The 20,072-nt window shown below is 44.7% G+C and overlaps 1 protein-coding gene across 1 annotated transcript in view; it reads right to left on the bottom strand.

Annotated features, from left to right (window-relative positions):
• The window catches only part of COLEC12 (collectin subfamily member 12), a 195,801-nt gene that overhangs the window by 13,886 nt on the left and 161,843 nt on the right, over positions 1-20,072 (bottom strand). The window contains exons 6-9 of the mRNA XM_042962225.1: positions 12,804-13,292; positions 11,443-11,579; positions 10,089-10,198; positions 2,057-2,202 (exon numbers count right to left, since the gene is read on the bottom strand). Of these exons, the coding sequence (XP_042818159.1) occupies positions 2,057-2,202; positions 10,089-10,198; positions 11,443-11,579; positions 12,804-13,292 (882 nt within the window). The remainder of the gene's footprint in view (positions 1-2,056; positions 2,203-10,088; positions 10,199-11,442; positions 11,580-12,803; positions 13,293-20,072) is intronic.

The following is a 20,072-nucleotide window of genomic DNA, read 5'->3' as shown; positions in this document are numbered from 1 at the left end:
ACTCTTTCTCTGTCAGTATAGTCCTGTGGGACCCATGTCCACTGGTACCAAGTCATGTAGAACTGTCCCCTGGTGGCAGCTGCAAAAATTAGGGCACGAGACAAGGGTCTAAGCTCCTCTTTGGGAGACACCGATGAATCTGAGTGACTCTGAGGGAGAGGGCAAAGACTGAATCCACCAGCCTCTGTTCCTGAAGAACATATGTATAGGCTCCTAGACGTGTGCCAAACCAGAGGCCTGTCCCTTAGGCTCCTGGACAAGCAAATAGGCTTCTTTCACGGAATGACTGAGGGTGTCTTGCAGCCTGCTGTCTGTGCAGTGTCCTGGGGCAGTAGTCTGTCAAGAATGGTCTGATTGCTACAGTCCCATAGAACCCAGGAACCCAAGTCTCCCCGGCCTCCAGAGCTGGGTGATCAAGGGCAGTCCCATGGGCAAAAACCAAGGCACCAGACATTTATCTAGGAGATACTGGTGCCGTGGAGCAAGGCCGAGGGAGAGAGTAAGGATGGTGCCTGTCAGGTCTCAGACAGTATTCCAGCAGGCTCCTAGATACATATGTTAAGTTAGATGCCTGCCCCCAGGCCTATGCTTTAATATAAGCAAATGAGCTTCTTTCATGTAAATTCTGGGTGCAGTTGACTGCCTGTGAGTTGGGCCGTGGGGTGGGTGAGTCCAAGTGTGCAGGCCCTTTAAGACCCCAGTTCTCAGTTTGCTATAGCCTTGTGGGTCTCATGGATGCAAGCCTCTTTGGTTTTCAAAGCTTGAGGTTTTGGGGGCTTGTCTCTCAGGTGCAAGTCTTAAAACTTGGGGTACCGGATGTGGGGTTCTCCTCGGGAAGAAGTTCTGGGTTTTGAGCTCCCCTCTGACCGAGATGTCACTGTGCAGGAGGGTGGGATTTATGGCAAGATTGTGTCTCCGCCTCTCGTACCTGCTTCGATGTGGTTTTTGTTCTTGTTTGCCTCATGTGTAGCAGTTGCTCGGCCAGGCTTTAAGTTTTTTTCGGAGGCAGTTATTCCATATGTAGCTGTAGACTTGGTGTGTTTGTGGGACATGCCATCATGAATTGGAAGGGGCTATTTCTTGTTTAGATATTTGTAGTTGTCCCCTGCCTGTAACTGACCAGGCTGGGAGTTCTTTGTGAGTTTCAAGACCTGTGGCACTGGAGACTAGTGCCTGGTATTCAATAAATGTTGAATGGATGTATGGATAACTTGTGTCCTGGTTACTGTCAATAATGGTTTGAGCAAATGTATTTGAGGTTTTTGTTTACCACCACCGTTTTTATAAAGGCTTTATGAGATATAATTCACGTATAAATTTCACCCATCTAAAGTATACAATTCAGTGGCTTTTAGTATATTCAAAGATGTGTAGAATTTAGAAATATCTAATTTTAGAACATATCATCACCCCCAAAAGAAATCCATACTCATGAGGATTCACTCCTCATTCCCTCCTTCCCCCACCATAAATGTTTAAATCTATGTCTGATGAAGAAAACTAAGACACCCATTCTGAAAAGGGTCATGTATTAAATGAAACTTTAGATAGGTATCTTTTGTAATAAAAAAAAAAAACAAAACGTATACACAAAAGGCTCTTAGTCTATACCCCGGAAAAGCTTCTAAGCCGATCTCCCTCCATTATCAGGCATAGCATCTGGCTCATAGTAGATGCTCAGTAAATACGCATGGAATTGAATGCTTAGTCACCTAAATTGTCCACGTATGAAACTCTATAAAAACGATAACACTGGTACCATATTTATTAACTGACAATATTATGAGATAGTGACCTAGAACAGTTAATCTGATATTTATTTCCTAGAAGTTAGGCACATTTATTAACTTGTTTAAACTCTCATGAAAACCCCACGAAGAGGATACTATTATTATTTCCCTAAGGTTAACAAGCTGCCCCACCGGTAAGAGGCAGAACCACAGGCTGTAGAACCTGACTGCAGAGTCCGCATTCAGAGCCCTTCTACTCCTCACATCTCACCCTTTGACAGAATATAAGCTGTGCAGCTCGCTCTTCAGTCCCCTCCCCTGCTTACCTGTCTCTCTGTCTTTTTCGCAAATGAAGTTATTGATGTCTTCACACTGGAAGTCATTCCACTGCCCAGCATAAATCAGCCCAGCACAGTCTTCTCCTGGCCCATGGCCATGACCCCAGTTATCTGGCTGTCCAGCTTTCCAATTTCTTTTAACAAAACAGAAATGGAGTGTTATTTGCAAGTCATGCAGAAGTTTTTTTTTTTTACCCAAGAGCAGCATATAAATATAAAAAATGTAACTGAAGCCATGTCATTTGTCCTGGAATAAAAATACACTGTTTAAAAAGCTGTGCCTGCTCTTAGAATAAAAAGCAGCTGTTTTGCAGAGTGGTGTGTGATGCAGCATCTCCCTGTGGGCTTGTTATCTTTGAATGAAATCAACTCATTGAGCTGCTTCATCACAATGCTGAGGGAGTAAATCCTTCTGCAACAAAGTTAGATGAGTAACTTTCCAGTGTGTACTGGAATGCTGACTTCTGGGCGTGTGTGAATATGTTTGTGTGTGAATATATATGCATGCTGAGGACATGACACGCACATACACAGTCTCTCTCACTCTTATGGGAGCCCAGAGGGATCCTTGTGCATCTTGATTCCTTGCCTCTGACAAGTCAAAGCATCACACAGAGAAAGTGAGGGACCGCCAATATACACATTTACGAGAATTTACAATTACAAACCCTTGGTTATGGGTTGTCTGGCTAAGCTGCAGATAGTTGACTGCTTTAGAAAGAAATAGTAATTGAATCTTACTGAAAATGACTCAGACATTTCACTGTCTTTTTGGGGAGGGAAATTCTCAAAAACATATTTTCTTCAGGAGTTCACTGGGGGCTTGTTAACTTGGATGCCGCAGCTTAAAATACCACTTTGTCAGAGTTCACTGTTCTTGATTGTCTTTCTGTGCAATAAATTAGTTGTGCTTCCAGGACTCAAAACTTGAAAGCTCCATTTTCTCTAAGAAGCAGGTTCTTGCACAGAAATTTGTGGTTACTGCCTGAGAAGACAAGCTTGCCTTGCGTGGAGGGTCTAAAAAAAACATGTGCAGCAGAAGGCTCTTCCCATAAATGATGACTCACTACCCCATCAGCCATAGGGTGTCCTAGGGTAATCTGAGGATAGAGCCCATATTGCTCTACATCTTTTCACAATAGGATCAGTAAGACTAGAGGGTAGTGGGAAATGACAGGTGAAATTTACAATTAAAAGGTGGGGAAACAAGGCAGAATTGACTCCCCACACCATATAATTCATATATATGTAAATTTATATAATATATAATATAAATATATGTAAAATATATATATGTACACAGATATATATATATGGATCCATATATATATATATATATATGGATTTTTAAAAAATGTAAAGTGACCTCACTTAAATAAATCTAGTGATAAACAGATAATTTAGACAAAACCATCAACTAAAAAGAATAAAAATGGGATGATACTTAGGAGGGAGTGTTAGAAATATTCATTCACACATTCATTCAACAGATATCCAGACAGTACCTACTATGTGCCAGGGATGATGCTACATGATGGCAGCACAGCATGTGGGTTAGGGTTGGGTTAGGGTTAGGGAGAATTCTCTCCCTCGGAGAACTTATGTAATAGGCAACAAACAAGTGAATTAAAAATCTCAGACTGCCGTGGTGATCGGGCCAAAGACAGATGAAGTTAGAAGGAAAAATAGTTTACTTTCACGTCTGCTTTTTTTGTATATTTCCATCCACCCTGTAGGACCCTTCAGCAATGTCAACAATGCCTGAGCAGTTTGATCCTGTTGGTGTACATTTGGTTAATTTCTGTCAGTAACATGAAGGGGTTTTATTCCAATTTTGTTTATAGAATTTGAGGTCTGTAATTCCTGAATGTATAATGATGGGACATTTGATATTCTTTATCTCAGTTAATTGGGAAGTTGTATAAATAGGAGTTCTGAAAGAAGACCTGCTTAGTATTTTTCCCTTGCATTTACTTCAAGTTAAATAGATAAAAGGGATTTATAGACTAGACCAAAAGATAAGTTAAAGATAAGAGACAGCCTTTATCAGGGTGCCTGGGTGGCGCAGTTGGTTGAGCCTCTGAATCTTGATCTTGGCTCAGGTCATGATCTCATGGTTTGGTTCCTGAGTTCAAGCCCCACATCAGGCTCTGTGCCGATGGTGCCTGATTGGGATGCCCTCTCTCCTCTCTGCCCCTCCCCCGCTTGTGTGCTCGCTCACACTCTCTCTCAAAATAAACAAACTTAAAAAAAATACAAAAAAGAGATAACCTTTATCACCATTCTCCATTATTTTTTAAGTCATTGGAATTCTCTGCATATGGTACTCAAGTTTTTCCTTTGGGACTAGAAGTAGGATGCAGTTCTGTGGGTATGAGTGTGTGACTTAGGTGATACTAGTGTGGATGGGCGGTGGGGTAACCTGAAGCCAGGCTCCAGGGGGCAATTTGTCTTGCACCCAGTCTCAAAACATATCTTTGGAAAAGCCAAAATCACATGGAGTGATTTGTAGCAAAACCCCCGAGCCTGCATACTTGTTATTAAACAGAATAGAACATGTCAGATAAAGAGAGTGTATATAGAGAAGAATTTCAGGTTACACCACGCCTTAACTTCCTTTACAGGTAGATTCTGGAAAGAAGATGGCTGAAGCATGGGCCCCAAATCCCTGAATCCCATATTATAACACATATCCCAACACACATTTGTACCTGGACAGCATTTTCTAAGTACTCCAGGGACCTTGGAAGCACTTGGACTCACTGCTCTTGTCAGCTGGAAACACACAAGCACATCAGCTAGTGGGTGTGAACTCCCTCACCCAGGGTTTTGGTTTTTCCTAATGGTGGCAGAGCACAAAGTCTCAATCTTGGGAATAGCCCCTTCCAACCTCACGACTTAGTACTTTCTCATCAACCACAAGACTGACTGAGGCCTCATGGCCAAGAAACTTCTGCTGGTAAGAGCCTGGCCTCAAAACAGGAAAATCTTAGTAGTGAGAAGTATTACTTTGCTGTAGAATGTTCTCCCGATACCAGGGTCTATATAGGTTTCTCTCTGGTGGCCTGAGCCAATGCCACTCTGACAGAAACATGAAGCGTCAACCAGAGTGAGTTTTTAGTGAATTAGATGACTCTGAAGGTTCCCTTCTGGTCTCCACCATTCTATGGCTCTACAGTCTAAAAACATAATACGTAATATTATAACGGAACAGTCTACATGGACAGAGGCAACCCAGGTTTTATCTTTGCAATGCAGAGATGAGAGTGTTACACATAACAGCATATTCCCACCAAATGAGGTTCTGCTCAGGGGACTAAGAAGTGGACAAGAGGAATAGAGGAACTTCAAGTGTGTTTTGGGAAACCCTCAGGAAGATACTCACATCTTTGGTGATCTAAGTAAGGTGGGCAACAGCAAGCAGAGTGGGCTGGAAAAGGCCTTACAAGGCTCCCTTTCGGTTGTGCTCTGGGCCAAGTCAGTGGGCAGAGCCTACATGCCACTTGTGTCTGATTCCTGCACTCGTACCAGGCAGCCTCTGTAAACAGTGATGATCTCTGCCAAACAACGTACTTGCATGTATTACATCCAGAGTAGAAAGATCAGCTTTGATGTGTTCCTAGGCTCACTGATCCTTTCTTTCATGTGTCTGTGTTCTGTTTCACTGCTTTCCAGTCATTATTGTTTCCTTCCTTCTACTTATTTTGGGATTGACTTGCTTTTCTTCTACCCACATAAAGTGGAAGCTTAGATCATGGATTTTCAAATTAAAAACTTTTTTCAAGGGCTGCTGGGTGGCTCAGTTGATTACGACCTGGCTCAGCTCAGGTCATGATCTCACGGTTGGTGAGTTTGAGCCCCACATCAGGCTGTCTGCTTTCAGAGCAGACCCCGCTTTGGATCCTGTCTCCCTCTCTCTGCTCCAACACAGCTCACGCACATGCTCCTTCTCTCTCAAAAATAAACATTAAAAAAAATAAAAAACTTTTTAAAAAAACATAAGTACTTTAGAGGAGTCTAAACACTGTTTTAACTGTATAAATTTTGATATGTTATATTTTCATTTTCTTTGAAACATTTGCAAGTCTCCTCTCTGATTTCTTCTTTGATCCATGGGTTATTAAGATGTGTGTTCTTTAATTTACAAATATTTGACAATATTGCAGATATCTTTTTTGTTGTGATTTCTAATTTAATTTTGGTCAGAGAACATACTCTGTATAATTTCAGTTCTTTTTAAATTTATTGAGACTTGTGTGATGGCCCAGCATATAGTTTATCTTGGTGAATGTACCGAATGTGCTTGAGAAGAGTGCATTTACAGCTCTTGGGTGAAACAGTCCATAAACATCAATTAAGTCAAGTTAGTTAACAGTGTCCATCGTATCCCTACTGATTTTTCTACTTATTTGCTCTATCAATTACTATAAGGAGAATGTTGAAATCTCCTTTGAAGCCCCACTCTTTGCTGTGTCCACATTTAGGGTTGGTGTGTCTATTTTCTTGATTGGGACATGGTCCTGGAAATCAGACTTTTTTTACATGAGCAGCAGCATGTCTCACTCACTGTTGCCTCTGTACTCTGGAAAAGATCCTCTAGGCCAGCACAGAGGCTGGCTCACAGTGGACTCACCAGGATAATTCACTGAATGTTGACATAGGACTATGGGCCCCTGGATTCCAATCTCCAGTCAGGGTTTGATGCTGGCCAGGAAAGAAGTTTTCACAGTTCTGTGGTGAAATGAAAAGGACAACTGTGTGTGTGTGTGTGTGTGTGTGTGTGTGTGTGAGAGTGAGAGAGAGAGAGAGAGAGAGAGAGAGAGAGAGAGACAGACATGGCCAAGTGTCTTCTTGGAAAGGACTATAGACTTGGTTTTTTAATACCAAGATTTGTTGATATGCAATTTTTAAAAAGCATGTCCTTAAGTGGCAAATAAAATGTTGGCAACGTATTTCAGCCCTCCATTCTTTCCCTTGGAATTATATATGAGTGTGGACCCAAAGCATCTGGGAAACTGTCCTGGGCAGCATCCTGAGCCACCACAGATTGAGGCAGGTCGTATCTTTTATTAGAAATAAATCTTAATGCAGGTGTGTGTATGACCCAACCCTTTGGCATCTAGCATCCATTCCATGTTATTACCCTTGCTTTTTGTCTGTTTTTTTTTTTCCAGCAGTCTTTGTCAACTAGGTCTCAGCATAAAAATGGAGGTGGGGGGGGGTGGGTAGGCAACAGGCAGGGAGAACCTTTTATCTCTTGTCTATTTCCACTTCAACAGTACCACAAACACCTGAAACAATTTCAAAAGGGCTGTGAGAGTGAGGGTGTGGGTGGGTGTGAAGCTGTGTGTGTTGGAGGAAAATGGTAAGAGGACATCTAGGAGACATGATCGATTCTTCTGCAGCCTGGGCAAGGCACAAGGTTGTGCCTTCACAACCTTGGTGTGGGATCTGAGTGAGATAACTATGTGTGGCATCTGAGTAAGGATACGGTAAAATACATAAATGCTAGGTAGTGTTATTCTGCAATTACTGACTGGTATGAAGATAGTTGGAATTATGACAATAATAGTGATAATACTGATACTAGTAGGTGACATTTCTTGAGCACTTCCCATGAACCAAGTACTGAACTAAATGCTTTATATACATAATCTCATTTAATTTTCACAATGCCAACATAGGTCCTTCTGTAATACTCACTGCCAGGTGAAGACATGAGATTTCACATGGTGGAGTAACTGGCAGCTACGAATGCCACGTCAAACCCTGGAACCCAGACCTCACTGCATTGGCTCTTTTTCTAGTTTGAGCAGTGTTTATTATTCTATGTCAAATTAAATTAGCCTTCCATTATTGAGGCCTCATAATATGTCTGCCTAATTTATTCTTGCTTTTAAAACTTGATCCTGGGGACTTTTCACATACTACATATGTGTTCCTCTGGGTGGAAAATGAGAAGTGCAGTGTGTGCTGTGGTTAGGGTCAGAAGCCAAGGCTCTCAGGAGGCTCCAGGGTGGCTGTGGCTGGGGAGGAGTTCCCAGCAAGGTGTCTGATCGTCTAATCCCTCTCAGGTCCCAGGTACTGACACTGGTGCTCTCCTCCCCGTCGCCAAATTCCTGCTGGAGCCCAGGGAAGAGGAGAAAAGTTCTCCTTTGGGAGAGTTGGCGCAGACAATAATGCTTCAGCTCAATCCATCCCATATGGGCCAATCTAGTTTTTTTCTTGGAGGAAGGCTTAAGATTGAATTTCTCAGTGAGTCTAACCCAGACCTTTTATGCACTTATAGCTGTGAGGAAAGTGGAGAAGGCTGATTTTTTTAAAGCTTGCCCCACCCTTTGTAATGTTTATTTATTTTTGAGAGAGAGAGAGTGTGAGCAGGGGAGGGACAGAGAGAGAGGGAGACACAGAATCTGAAGCAGGCTCCAGGCTCCAAGCTGTCAGCACAGAGCTCAATGTGGGGCTCAAACTCACGAACCCCAAGATCATGACCTGAGCTGAGGTCAGATGCTTAACTGTGACTGAGCCACCCAGGCGCCCCTAACTTTGCCCACCCTTAAAAAAAAACAAAAGATCCTGGCACTCCTGTCTGTTGAAGACAAGATTTATGCTTTATCCTCTAAAGGGAGATGCCTTCCATCTCCACCGCCAACCCTCCCAACTGTTTCGCGTCTCCTGAGTACATCTCTGCCACGCTGGGTGCTCAGGGTGGGCTGTCAGCCAATTCCCCGAGCGCCAGGGTGTGGCATAGCTTCCTCTCCCCCAAGGACAGGTGCAGAGGGAGCCGACAGGATATCTGTCAGGCCAGCAGGCAGAAAGAATTGCCCTGTGGGCACTGTGAGGCTCACCTTCGGAGCAGACCTAAAACCTTCTCATGTTCCATCTTGATGTTTGGTCACTGTTTTGTAAAGAAATGGCCTTACTCAGGTTTCTACCTATATCCTCTAATCCTGGTCCCGTGGAAGATTTAAAAGTACAAAGCTAAGCTGCCTGTCTGTCTACCTGTGCACAGGCACACAGAAACATTTTAAAAACTCTCACTGGCTTCTCCACCGCCTCTGGCCCCTGCTTCTCCTCCTTGACAGCTACAGGCTCGGCCTCAATACCTCCGACACCATCTTAGTCCTGAAACACCTCACTGTCTCCTTCCTGGGTGCCATGGTCACTGCTGTCTCCAAACCACGCCTGCTTGAGCCTCTGCAGGTCTGCCTTCTCTTCTCCAGCACAGGAAAGGTTGGTTATTCGGAAGTGAGTTTGCATAAATTCTGCTCCATGTGGTGCAGCTTGTTGCCTATTTTCACATCCATTAGAGGCAAGACAGGAGTTGGAAGAAGTGAAATTCAGATTGGTACAATTCAGCCACCATATGACCCTTGGGCAGGATTAGGGAAGGAGCTGACATTACAGCCCGGGATTGAATTAGGGGCACAGAAGTCCCCATGAGCCTGGGAGTCTGAGCAGGTTTTATAAAGGGCTTCCATTCTTTGTTGTTGCCTTTACAGAACTCAGGTCACACTGGACTTACAACACACACCTTTGTTCATGGTGCACCTGTCATAAACTTGTAGTTCATAATCATACTCTGGCCAGAAGCCCTGCTGGGGTCAGGGGCAGTGAAGGTGTTATCCTTAAGGGAACTCCCAGCTCTTGTCAGGAACAGGGCTGGGGCAAGTTCTGATCGTGCCTGAAGTAGTCTGGGCTTCCTTATCCTTCAGAGCACCATTTAAGGAGAACACCTCAGTCCAAGTACCATACTGTGAGCTTTTATGAGTCTCTGATTTTTTTTTTCCCCATATAAATGAAAAAAATTCACTCCATGAAAAGAAAAAGGAACCTTATGTTATAGCACAGTGATTCTCAAGCACACGTGGAAAGACACAACACTTGTACCAGAAGCCTCAGTGTGAGGGGCATCTGGGGCATCGGTGGTTAAAGAAGAAACTACAAGGGGTCAGGCAAAAGGTGAAAAACAAGAGCTGCCCAAGTCTTCCCAGGGATCTGGAAGGCTCTGAGCACTCACTTGTACTCCGGAGACGTCCCATCCAGCCACTTCCATTCATTTTCGTGCTCCGAATCTGTGAGGCCGATCCAGTGGCTGTCTCTTCCTACTATCTGCTTTTTTATCCATTGCTGAAAAACAAAACAGTGACAATGTGTTATTATTTTGGGGTCACACATACCTGGGGGAATGCCCCTGTCCCCTGCAGCATTTGGGGGAAAAAAGGACATTTAAAAGAGGATGTTTGTTAGAGCACATACATGCTTCTGCTCTTTTTTACTGCACCTGTTTTGTTTTGCAGTGTTTTGGGGCTTTGACACTTTCTCCTCTTATAAGTTTGTAACGTTTATGGGACGCTTTTCCTCTTGTAAATCACCCAGACAACTCAATGAATCCCACCAGGCTCCATCCCTCTCCATCAGCCGTCGCTCCCATGTTCTAATACTACTAACAACCGTGGCATTATTGAGCTCTTCCTTTGGCCACGTCCCACGTCCAGTGTGTCACATGCCACATGTCTTTAAGCCTTCACAGCAACCTATGTAACCAAGATAGTAAGTGGCTGGGCTGAGATTACACCCAAGTCTACACAGTCTAAAGCCCAGGCACCTGACTGGATGCTCATTCCTGGCCAGTTATTGCAGGAAACATCTGTTTTCAGGGTTGTGTCTGCTGGAGGTACTTAGGGAAAAGGAAGGAGGCCATTGGAACAGTGTGGCACCAAAGCCCAATGGCATGGTTGCTAGAGGGACCTCAGTTTCAGTCTCAGCTCTGCATTACTTTTTAATCCCATAAATAAAGCCATTGAACCTTGTGGGGCCTCAGTTTTCTTATCTGTAAAAAGGGGATAATAATACCCCTAGGTTCTAAGGTTGTTGTGAGGTGTAAAGGAGAAATGCCTTGTACCGTGCCTGGCACACAGTAGGGGCTTAGGGAGTAGTCAACATCGTTATGTATGGGCTCTACCCCGTGGTCTTCTCTGCTCTTCCTGACCCTGCTGAAGCCACAGATCTGGTCCCTTGCACCCACCCCTACAGTGTTCATGCCCCTTTGTTTCTCTCTCCACAGGTGTTTGATGCCAGCCTGCAGGCTTCTTTTCCACATTACGGCTCTTTTGACAGCCACCAGAGGCGGGGTTTGGGGGGAGCCACAGATCTCCGGCTTAATAACGCAGTATCTTCCAGGTAAGAAGCAAGAGGACAGAATTCCCGTGCCATGAATGCTTCTTGTCACTGGATAAAGCCCAAATCTCCAGAATGCGGCCTTCTGTGTTTATGTGACTATAGATTCTTGATATCTTCGAATCCCCAGTAAGCATGCAATTTCCAGATGTAAACTATCCTTATAGTTTTCTCCAAGTATGCTGCAAACATACCTGTTCCTCTCTTGTGTTTATGAAAACAAGATGTGAAGACTTGTCTTCACAGAAAAGTTTTGCATCCTCGAAAATGTCTTTCTCAACCGAAAAATAGTAGCATTTGTCTGTGAAGTTCTTCCAGTGAGGTGGGCAGCCTAGGAATGCAAATGTTTAAGATTATTAATTAGGGGCGCCTGGGTGGCTCAGTCAGTTAAGTGGCCAACTTCAGCTTGGGTCATGACCTTGCAGGTCCTGAGTTCAAGCCCCGCTTTGGGCTCTGTGCTGACAGCTCAGAGCCTGGAGCCTGCTTTGGATTCTGTGTCGCCCTCCCCCTCTGCCCCTCCCTGGCTCATGCTCTGTCTCTGTCTCTCAAAAAATGAATGAACATTAAAAAAAAATTTAAAAAATATTAATGAAAACACAAACACACACACGAAGCGCTATGCCTTTCTTCAGTTATATGTCAGAGGCCATGGCTTTGGCCTCACTTCCCTCACAGGCCAGGAGTGAGCAGTTCCAGCGTCTGTGTGTAAGCCTGTGACTGCCCTTGACAGACACCTTGGGAGCTAAGACTGGTCCAGGAGGGCAGGCCACAGAGCACACAGTAGTCAAAACTACGTAGCCTGGAAAATCATTTTTGCTGGGTCTTAGTTCCTCTGTGTCTGGATTAGTATTTATAGTGACAGAAACAACAACAAAAGGCAATGCAGATGCAGATGTTCCACGTCAGTCTGGAGTCACATGGAACTAATCAGTAACTAGATGGGAGCACCCAGAACCAAAGCTGGGCTCCTGGAGCTACAAGGATGACCAGAGTCGTGCTTAAGGAAATCAGGTGGAACTGGGTGTGATTCAAAGGAGAGAAAAACAGGCTTGGTTGATAACCAAACACTGAGGGTTTTGCCAGGTTATCAAAATTTAGTAAGCAAATTTAAGAATTATAAAAAACTAGAAGCACCATAACACCTTCTCGAAACAATGAAATCTGGGCTTTAGTAACAAAATTCCATCTACGTAGTTACTGAGGGATGTCTGTCCCCCAGATTGAAGGGCATAAAATGAGAACAAAATGGGTGGGGGGTAGCCAGCCTCAGACTGTCACAAAGGAAATGTCTGGGGACGCATTTGTCCGAGGGCTTGACTTAGCTACACAAACAAGTGCTAGAGAACCTGATAGTGTTTAGAGAGAAACACATGTGCCTGAGTGACACTGCCTGGTGCAGAGGCCTGTGAGAGCAACGGGGTCCATGCCTGCCCACGTGGTGCCTTCAATGCCAAGAGAAGTGGGGTGTGGGTGGCATATGGGCTGCATGCTGGGGGCTGGGCACAACCCCACACAGTGCCCTTGACCCTGGTTGTGAGGGAGGGCTCAGACTTACCATTGGCCTCAGGTGTAGAGGTTGGCTCATTCTGTAGGGCCAGGGGCATCGCTGCCCCTGATGGGCCTGGGGGGCCAGGGGGGCCCTTCGGGCCTGGCATGCCTGGCACCCCAGGCAAGCCTGGCAGCCCCCGAGGTCCAGGCACCCCCGGCTCTCCCACGGTGCCCTGCAATCCCTGGAAGCCAGGAGGGCCCTGAGGGCCAGGGAGTCCATCCTTGCCTGGTGGGCCTGCGGGGCCTGGGTCTCCACTGGGGCCCTGAGGGCCAGGCTTCCCAGGGGATCCACGGGAGCCTTTGGGGCCCTGCAAGCCTTTGGAGCCTTTGCCGCCACGCTCTCCAGGGGGGCCAACTGGCCCAATTGGGCCCCTCTCACCAGCGGGGCCGGGTGGACCAGGCTCTCCCTTCTCTCCTTTTTGTCCTTTGTTGCCAGTGGGACCAGGGGGTCCCTGCTGTCCTCTGTCGCCTTTTGGACCCCTGGGGCCAGGAGGACCTAAAACATAAAAAAAATGTACATGGCGTGAACAAAATTCCATTGTGAGTGATAGTGAAGAATTTATCTTATAAAATATCTAATTAAAAAAAATCTAGACATATAAAATATATTCATTAAAGGACTGCTTCTTGTTTCACTATACTGTTGTCGATGGTATTTTTTTCAAACAAAAAGGTTTCTTAACTAAGCTCACCCTTTCTGCTCCAAGCATTTAGAATATATTTTTTTTTAATGTTTTTTTTTCCCCCTGTTTTTGAGAGAGAGCAAGCAAGCGCACAGGGGAGGGGCAGAGAGACAGGGAGAGAGAGAATCCCAAGCAAGCTCCATGCTGTCAGCCCAGAGCCCGACGCGGGGCTCAAACCCATGAACCATGAGATCATGACCTGAGCTAAAGTCGGATGCCCGACCGACTGAGCCACCCAAGCGCCCTGCATTTAGAATATATCTTAACGGCACACAACCCTCCGGTATCCACTGATATTTTAGGGGGAGGGACAGCTTCACACCAACAACCACAGCAGTGACTCACACCATTCACCTGTGCTCCCTTAGTCGTCTGGGACTGTTCCATCACCAGGAGAAAAGCAGTGCAAGTTGGGATGGGGATTCTCTCCTACTATTTCCTCTTCTTTTCATAGAGTTGAATGAAATATCCCATCCAATGTTGAGAAGCACCATTCTGCTAATTCATCCTCACCAAGTGGCAGCCTCTCCTCTGACACCTCACTCCCGCCCTCCTGGCCCCTCTGCCAGTGCTGCAGGGATGCTGCTGCCCTTGAGGCTAAGCCTTGCTCACCTGTGGAACAGCTCAGAGGGTCTCTGGGGGAAAGTGTTCTACGAGCTGGGCTAAGTGTCATTTTCCCCAGTTTGTTAGTCTAATGCAAATAGGGCTGTGGGCTACGGAAAAAAATAGGCGACCATCTAATTGGGCAAGGGAGAGGAAAAACAACAACAACATTTTTCCCCCAAAGGAAGAAGGCAAATACCTGCTCATCCCTTGTCATCCTAGAGATGCTCACACAACCTGGGATTGTTTTGTTTTCTGTAAATTCTTAGAGGTGACAGGGAACTGCACACAAACATACCACAACCAGGATTTATATGGTGACTTGACAGTTTTTGAGCTAGTTTCACATACGTTATGTCATCTGAACTGTATCTATGAGATTATATTCCCAGAGCACATTTGAGGACGTGTAGGGCCAGAGACACCAAGCTCTTATTCCATGCTAGCTCCTTAAGACAGATCTATCCAGGAGAATGAGACATGAACAGTTACAGTCTAGTGGTGGAGCTGGAATGGTAATTCCTGTCTTCTCGTTGCAATGACTGTATCTAGGAGGACACTATTCTCAAATATTCTACTCCCCGGAACTTTTGAGTGTCTGAGATCTCATTGTTCTCTATGTGAATAAGTAAAGGAGATCCACACTTGCTCTTTCCATAGAAGTGGAAAGCCTTTCAGGCTGGATGGGCAGAAGTGCTGGGGAGAGGGAGAGTAGATAGGCCTCCCACCCTATGTTTTTCTTGATCCTCTTACCCCACTCCTCCCCCACCAGCTCATCAGGACAGAACACTGAAGCAGGCCTTCCCGCCTCAATGGGGAGGGGGCGTCTCTCTGCCCCACTCCCCTCTCTAGGTCTTGATGGATGTCCACTGTACCCTCATATTATCCATGGCCCTAACTAGCCCACCCATCTCTGTTCTCCCGTAGCAAGAACCTTGGCTCTGGACTCAGCTTTCCTCATTTAAGGTACTCATGATGTTGCCCTGGATTGACTGGCAGACCTACTACCAAGCTGTAAGAGAGTTCATGCTAATGGTTAGGACTAGCTTCAGTGTGTTTTTTTTGAGAACCCTTTCTAGGGGTCTTTCTCATCTGCTTGAGAAGACTTTGTAATGAAGAATTTTCTCTCCGAACCCAACTCACTGACTTTTGCCCACCAGCTCCTATTGGCTGCTCTCCATCACTAGCTCTCCTGGCCCTTATTTCCATCTCATAGTTGGACCGTCCATTATCTCTGGGATGTCCTGCCAGCACCTCCAACCTGACATATCTAAAACTGACCTTATCACCTCTTTATTGTTTATGCCCATCTTCCATCATCCCTCATCCTACATCATCACAACCACCTCTTCCCTCTGTCCTTCATCATGACCCAGTGTGGGGGTTCTCTTTTTGGCAGATTTTTATAGTATCCTCTATAGTAACTGCTCTTCCTACCTTTGATTCCTCTCCATTCATTCCACTCTGTATCTTGCCCACATTTGTCCCACAGCTCTGATCTCCACTTGCCCTAAAATATTTTGTCCCCACTACCCGGTCATGTGGTATTAAATCAGGGTTTTCATGACCTGGTCTAACATGTCTTTAGTCCATCCTCCTCTGCACTTCTGCATATCTCTTCTCTTAAAATTGCCTCTGCTCATATCCATCTGGAGAACTGTCATCCACCTACCACGTAATCCTCCCAGGTGGAAGTTTTTCCTCTTTCTCTAATCTTTTAGTACTTGTTTGTTCTTTGAGAACACTTTTCCATCTAGCAGCTAGCAGTGTCTGGTGTATAGTCCTTATTCAGACAGTGTTTATCAAACCAATGTGCATCACAGATCTAAATGCCTAGCATGCTGATGCCAATAGTTTGGGCCCCAGGAGAGACCAGAAGGGAGAGATTTTGGGGGGAGCAGCGATTTGCTTGGTGCCCCTTACCTTTCTAAGAAGTAAAGCTCCACTCAGTCTATGTATCAGGATGCTCCTGGCTGCTGCTACGGAATGGTCCTGGGGAGATCTTTCTTGACTCTACACACATTTAAGAATTGATCCAGTAGTCTCTTCATCTGCAATCTGAGGTGTTTTTTTTTTTTTCTTTTTAAGCTGAGGAGGCTCTTGGAATGTGTTAGTAAAGATAGAGAAAGTGGATTTTCATTGTCAAATCGATCTTCTGTAAAAAAGTATCTTAGTTCCTTTGTGTGGTTGAGAAATAGTGCCCTAGAGATTAATAGTGGGGATGGTGGTGTGTGCATTCATTCCTCCACAATGGATGTAGTATTATGGAAGGTTCTAGCGGAACAATACTGACAAATAGGCCAAGACAACAACAACAAAATTCTAATTTAGTTAGAATAATAGCAAAAATAAAAGTAGCTTTTCTTCCCACCTGTTTCTTTTTATGGTCTACGTTTAGACTTTAGAAATCCAAATAATGAAGAGGTTTTTTTTTGGGGGGGGGGGAATTCAAGTGCTTTAGACTCTTTGTTCTTTATTCCTTATTCTCCTTATGGGTTTTGCCAACAATCAGTGTTTCTCAATCACTCACAACTGGGTTTGGTACTATACTTGCAGGTTATGGGAAATGGGTTTACCCATGCCCATGGAATAGTGACTGTTCTGGGACTTGTCTTCCTGACATGACAGGGAGTTATATTTCTTCCAGAACACCTTCCTCTTGTTTCTAACAGAACTCCGAAGACACACAACTCTCTACTCCTCTCCGAGTATGAATCCGAGACCTTCCTTACGTAGGATGACAGCTTTTCATTAATCTTATTTCTCTCTGAGGTTGGGTGGGTTTATTATGGTGTTTAGCTATTTCCCTCTGAACTGAAGTGCTTCTCAAATGTCCCCACTCACTCCACACAAAAGTTGTGGCTTATTTTAAGAATGGCATCAAACATGGATCCCATAGTCAGTGCAAAATATCAGCAGGTGCTAACTTCCAGATCTTGGGAAGGAAGGGAAAAGATGTCAATATGCAAGGTTTTGCCTCTGATATAAAGGTCGAAAATCTCTTTTTTAAAAATATTTATTTTTGAGAGAGACAGAGCATGAATGGGGGAGGGGCAGAGAGAGAGAGGAAGCCACAGAATCCGAAACAGGCTCCAGGCTCCGAGCTGTCAGCAAAGAGTCTGACATGGGGCTTGAACCCATGAACCTTGAGATCATGACCTGAGCTAAAGTCGGATGCTCAACCACCTGAAGCACCCAGGCACCTCCAAATTTTTTAATTTTATTTTTAATTTATTTGAGAGAGAGAGTGGGGGAGGGGCAGAGAGAGAGGGAGAAAGAGGCCCAAGCAGGCTCCATGCTGTCAGCACAGAGCCTGATGTGGAGCTTGACTTCATGAAACCGTGAGAACATGACCTGAGCCAAGATCAAGAGTTGGATGCTTGACTGAGCCACCCAGGCACCTTGAAAATCTTATTTGTGATGCATTTCCCAGCTGGATTAGAATGAAAACTGAATTTTTTACAGGAATTGCTACATCTCTCTTAATAAGACAAGGTTGAATATCAATGACTGTGGATAAACTCCTGACAAGCACAGGGTTATCGATTTCTTCATCCATGGCTGCCCCAGCCTTGGGAGAAAACCATCATGACACTAGAGCAGGAAGCTGGCACTCTACCTTCCAATGCTGAGCTAAGTAAAAATGTACTCTATGTGTCCCATATGTAAGAGGATTCATTTATATACTTAAGTATTCAGTAAGACCGTACTTTGCTCACTAAGAACTAGAAATTTACAACTTGTTTCTTTTTAAAAATTACTGAGGAAAAAAAGCTAAAACCACTGGCCACCTGTAAAATAGCCATACTGGCTACCCGTAAAAAATAGATTATTAATTCCAGGGGTATATCTTCTTCTAGGACCTGGGATACTAGCATCAAATATTAATATCTGGACGATCCCAAGCTTTTAGGTCTTACTTGAATCTTTAATTGGGCAGCTGCTGAAATGAAAAGAAGATGAAATAAAAGACAAGTCACCCCTAGTGCCTTAAAACCGCAACAGTGAGATAAATGACCCAGGATTATTTATGAGCTTGGGCAGTAACAACTTGTGTTCAGAGTCGAGAATGTGGTAAATGCTACATGTGGAGGCAGATGTGATGTCCCCCTTCAGAAGCAAATTTGAAATTTGCTTTCAAGACCAAGTGAGTGGCTCCCTGGCTCAAGATTCTGAAATGCCAGAATACCCAGGTTGCTGGTAAAGCCATTGCAAGCTCCAGAAATGCCTGAATATGACCTAGACCAGATCTTTGAGCAGCCTGTGTTTTACTGCCAGCAAAACATCCTCCCTGTTCCCCACCCTCCAGAATTGGGAGCCTTGAACACCTGAATCCTCTAAACAGTTTAATTTTTTTTTTTTTAATGTTTATTCATTTTTGAGACAGAGAGAGACAGAGCATGAACGGGGGAGGGTCAGAGAGAGGGAGACACAGACTCTGAAACAGGTTCCAGGCTCTGAGCTGTCAGCATAGAGCCCGACGCGGGGCTCGAACTCACAGACCGCGAGATCATGACCTGAGCCGAAGTCGGCCGCTCAACCGACTGAGCCACCCAGGCGCCCCAAAACAGTTTAAAGAAGACAGAGTAAATTTACATCACTTTGCTGTTTCTGGTTTGGAAACCAAACTGCAGGCCCTGAGGAGGACCAGCCCTGTGTCCTACCCCTGAAAGAAGTTTCCAATTTGTTTTCCAATAAAGCAGAAAGTAGAGAAACCACTTCAATTCTTACTGCCCTGCAAGATTTTGGAGACTTCATTTTAGAACCTCTAGTGGTAAGGTTAGAAGATAGAGAAAACTAGTCGTATAATCTGAGACATTTTTTCTTCTCATTTTTTTTAAATATGAAATTTATTTTCCAGTTGGTTTCCATACAACACCCAGTGCTCATCCCAATAGGTGCCCTCCTCAATGCCCATCACCCACTTTCCCCCACCCCCCATCAACCCTCAGTTTGTTCTCACTGACGTGCTTTAAAAGTACTTGTTTGAGGAAATTTAAAAGATATTATTTGGCAATAATTTTGAAAAATAATTTGATTCTTAACCTCATGTTTAAGACAGGCTTCTGGAAAGCCACAGAAGCTCCCTCTCCACAAATATACCCTTGTCCACAGGGTATATTTAAACCACCATTTCTCACCAACTGGCCACAGTTCTGTTTCTATGCCCTCAAATGCCTGCTCTCAAAGGTCCTCAGACAAGCAGTCTTCTTTGAGGAAGCATGACAAGAATGACAGTTGGCAATGAGAGAAATTGAGGCCTCCTGCCTGATCCATTCAGCCTTCCTACGTATCTGTCAAGGTCCAGCTCAAATGTCAATCTTTTACACCTCAACCGACTGTTCTCCTGAAAACAAACACTTCCACATTTCAACTTCCCAAACATGCCATCTTTTCTCTTACATCGTTGCATAGCAGCAGGGGCTCATGTGGAAGCATCAGTTTGGGAATTAGATCCAGGGTTAGTACTCTCTGACATTACTAGCTCCTTGACCTTGGATAAGTTACTCAGGCTCTGTGCCATGGTTCCCAGCCCTGCAAATGCGGAATGCTGGTAATTCCTACCTTAAAGAGATGGAACAAGGAAAACAGACAAATTAACCAAGTGCTTAACAGTATGACTGGCACACTGCAGACAATGGACTGGAAAGTGAGTGAAACCTAGCTGTCAGCAGCACCTGACTCTGAGTCCTCTCCAAGGCTAGGCACTGGGCTGCCAGCAGTAAGTACTTTTGGAACCAAATCAACACTGACCCCATCTGTACAATTTTATTCCTTGAGCACACAAAGCTGTCGTTTGGCACTGTGACGTAGCAGCTGGGGCTGCAGCAGAAATCCTGGGTAGGCACTGAACTTACTCACATTTGAGTATGAATATTAGCCAACTGCCTGCTAGGCACTGTACAAAGAGCTTTACTGACATTATCTCATGAAGTTCTCATAACTCTAAAGGTAGATACAGAATAGGAAACTGAGGCAGGGAGAGGATG

This window comes from Panthera tigris, chromosome D3 (genome assembly GCF_018350195.1).
Source record: "Panthera tigris isolate Pti1 chromosome D3, P.tigris_Pti1_mat1.1, whole genome shotgun sequence".
NCBI classification, from domain to species: domain Eukaryota; kingdom Metazoa; phylum Chordata; class Mammalia; order Carnivora; family Felidae; genus Panthera; species Panthera tigris.
Note: the sequence above shows the minus strand (reverse complement) of the source record. Positions and strands in the feature narration are given on the sequence as shown.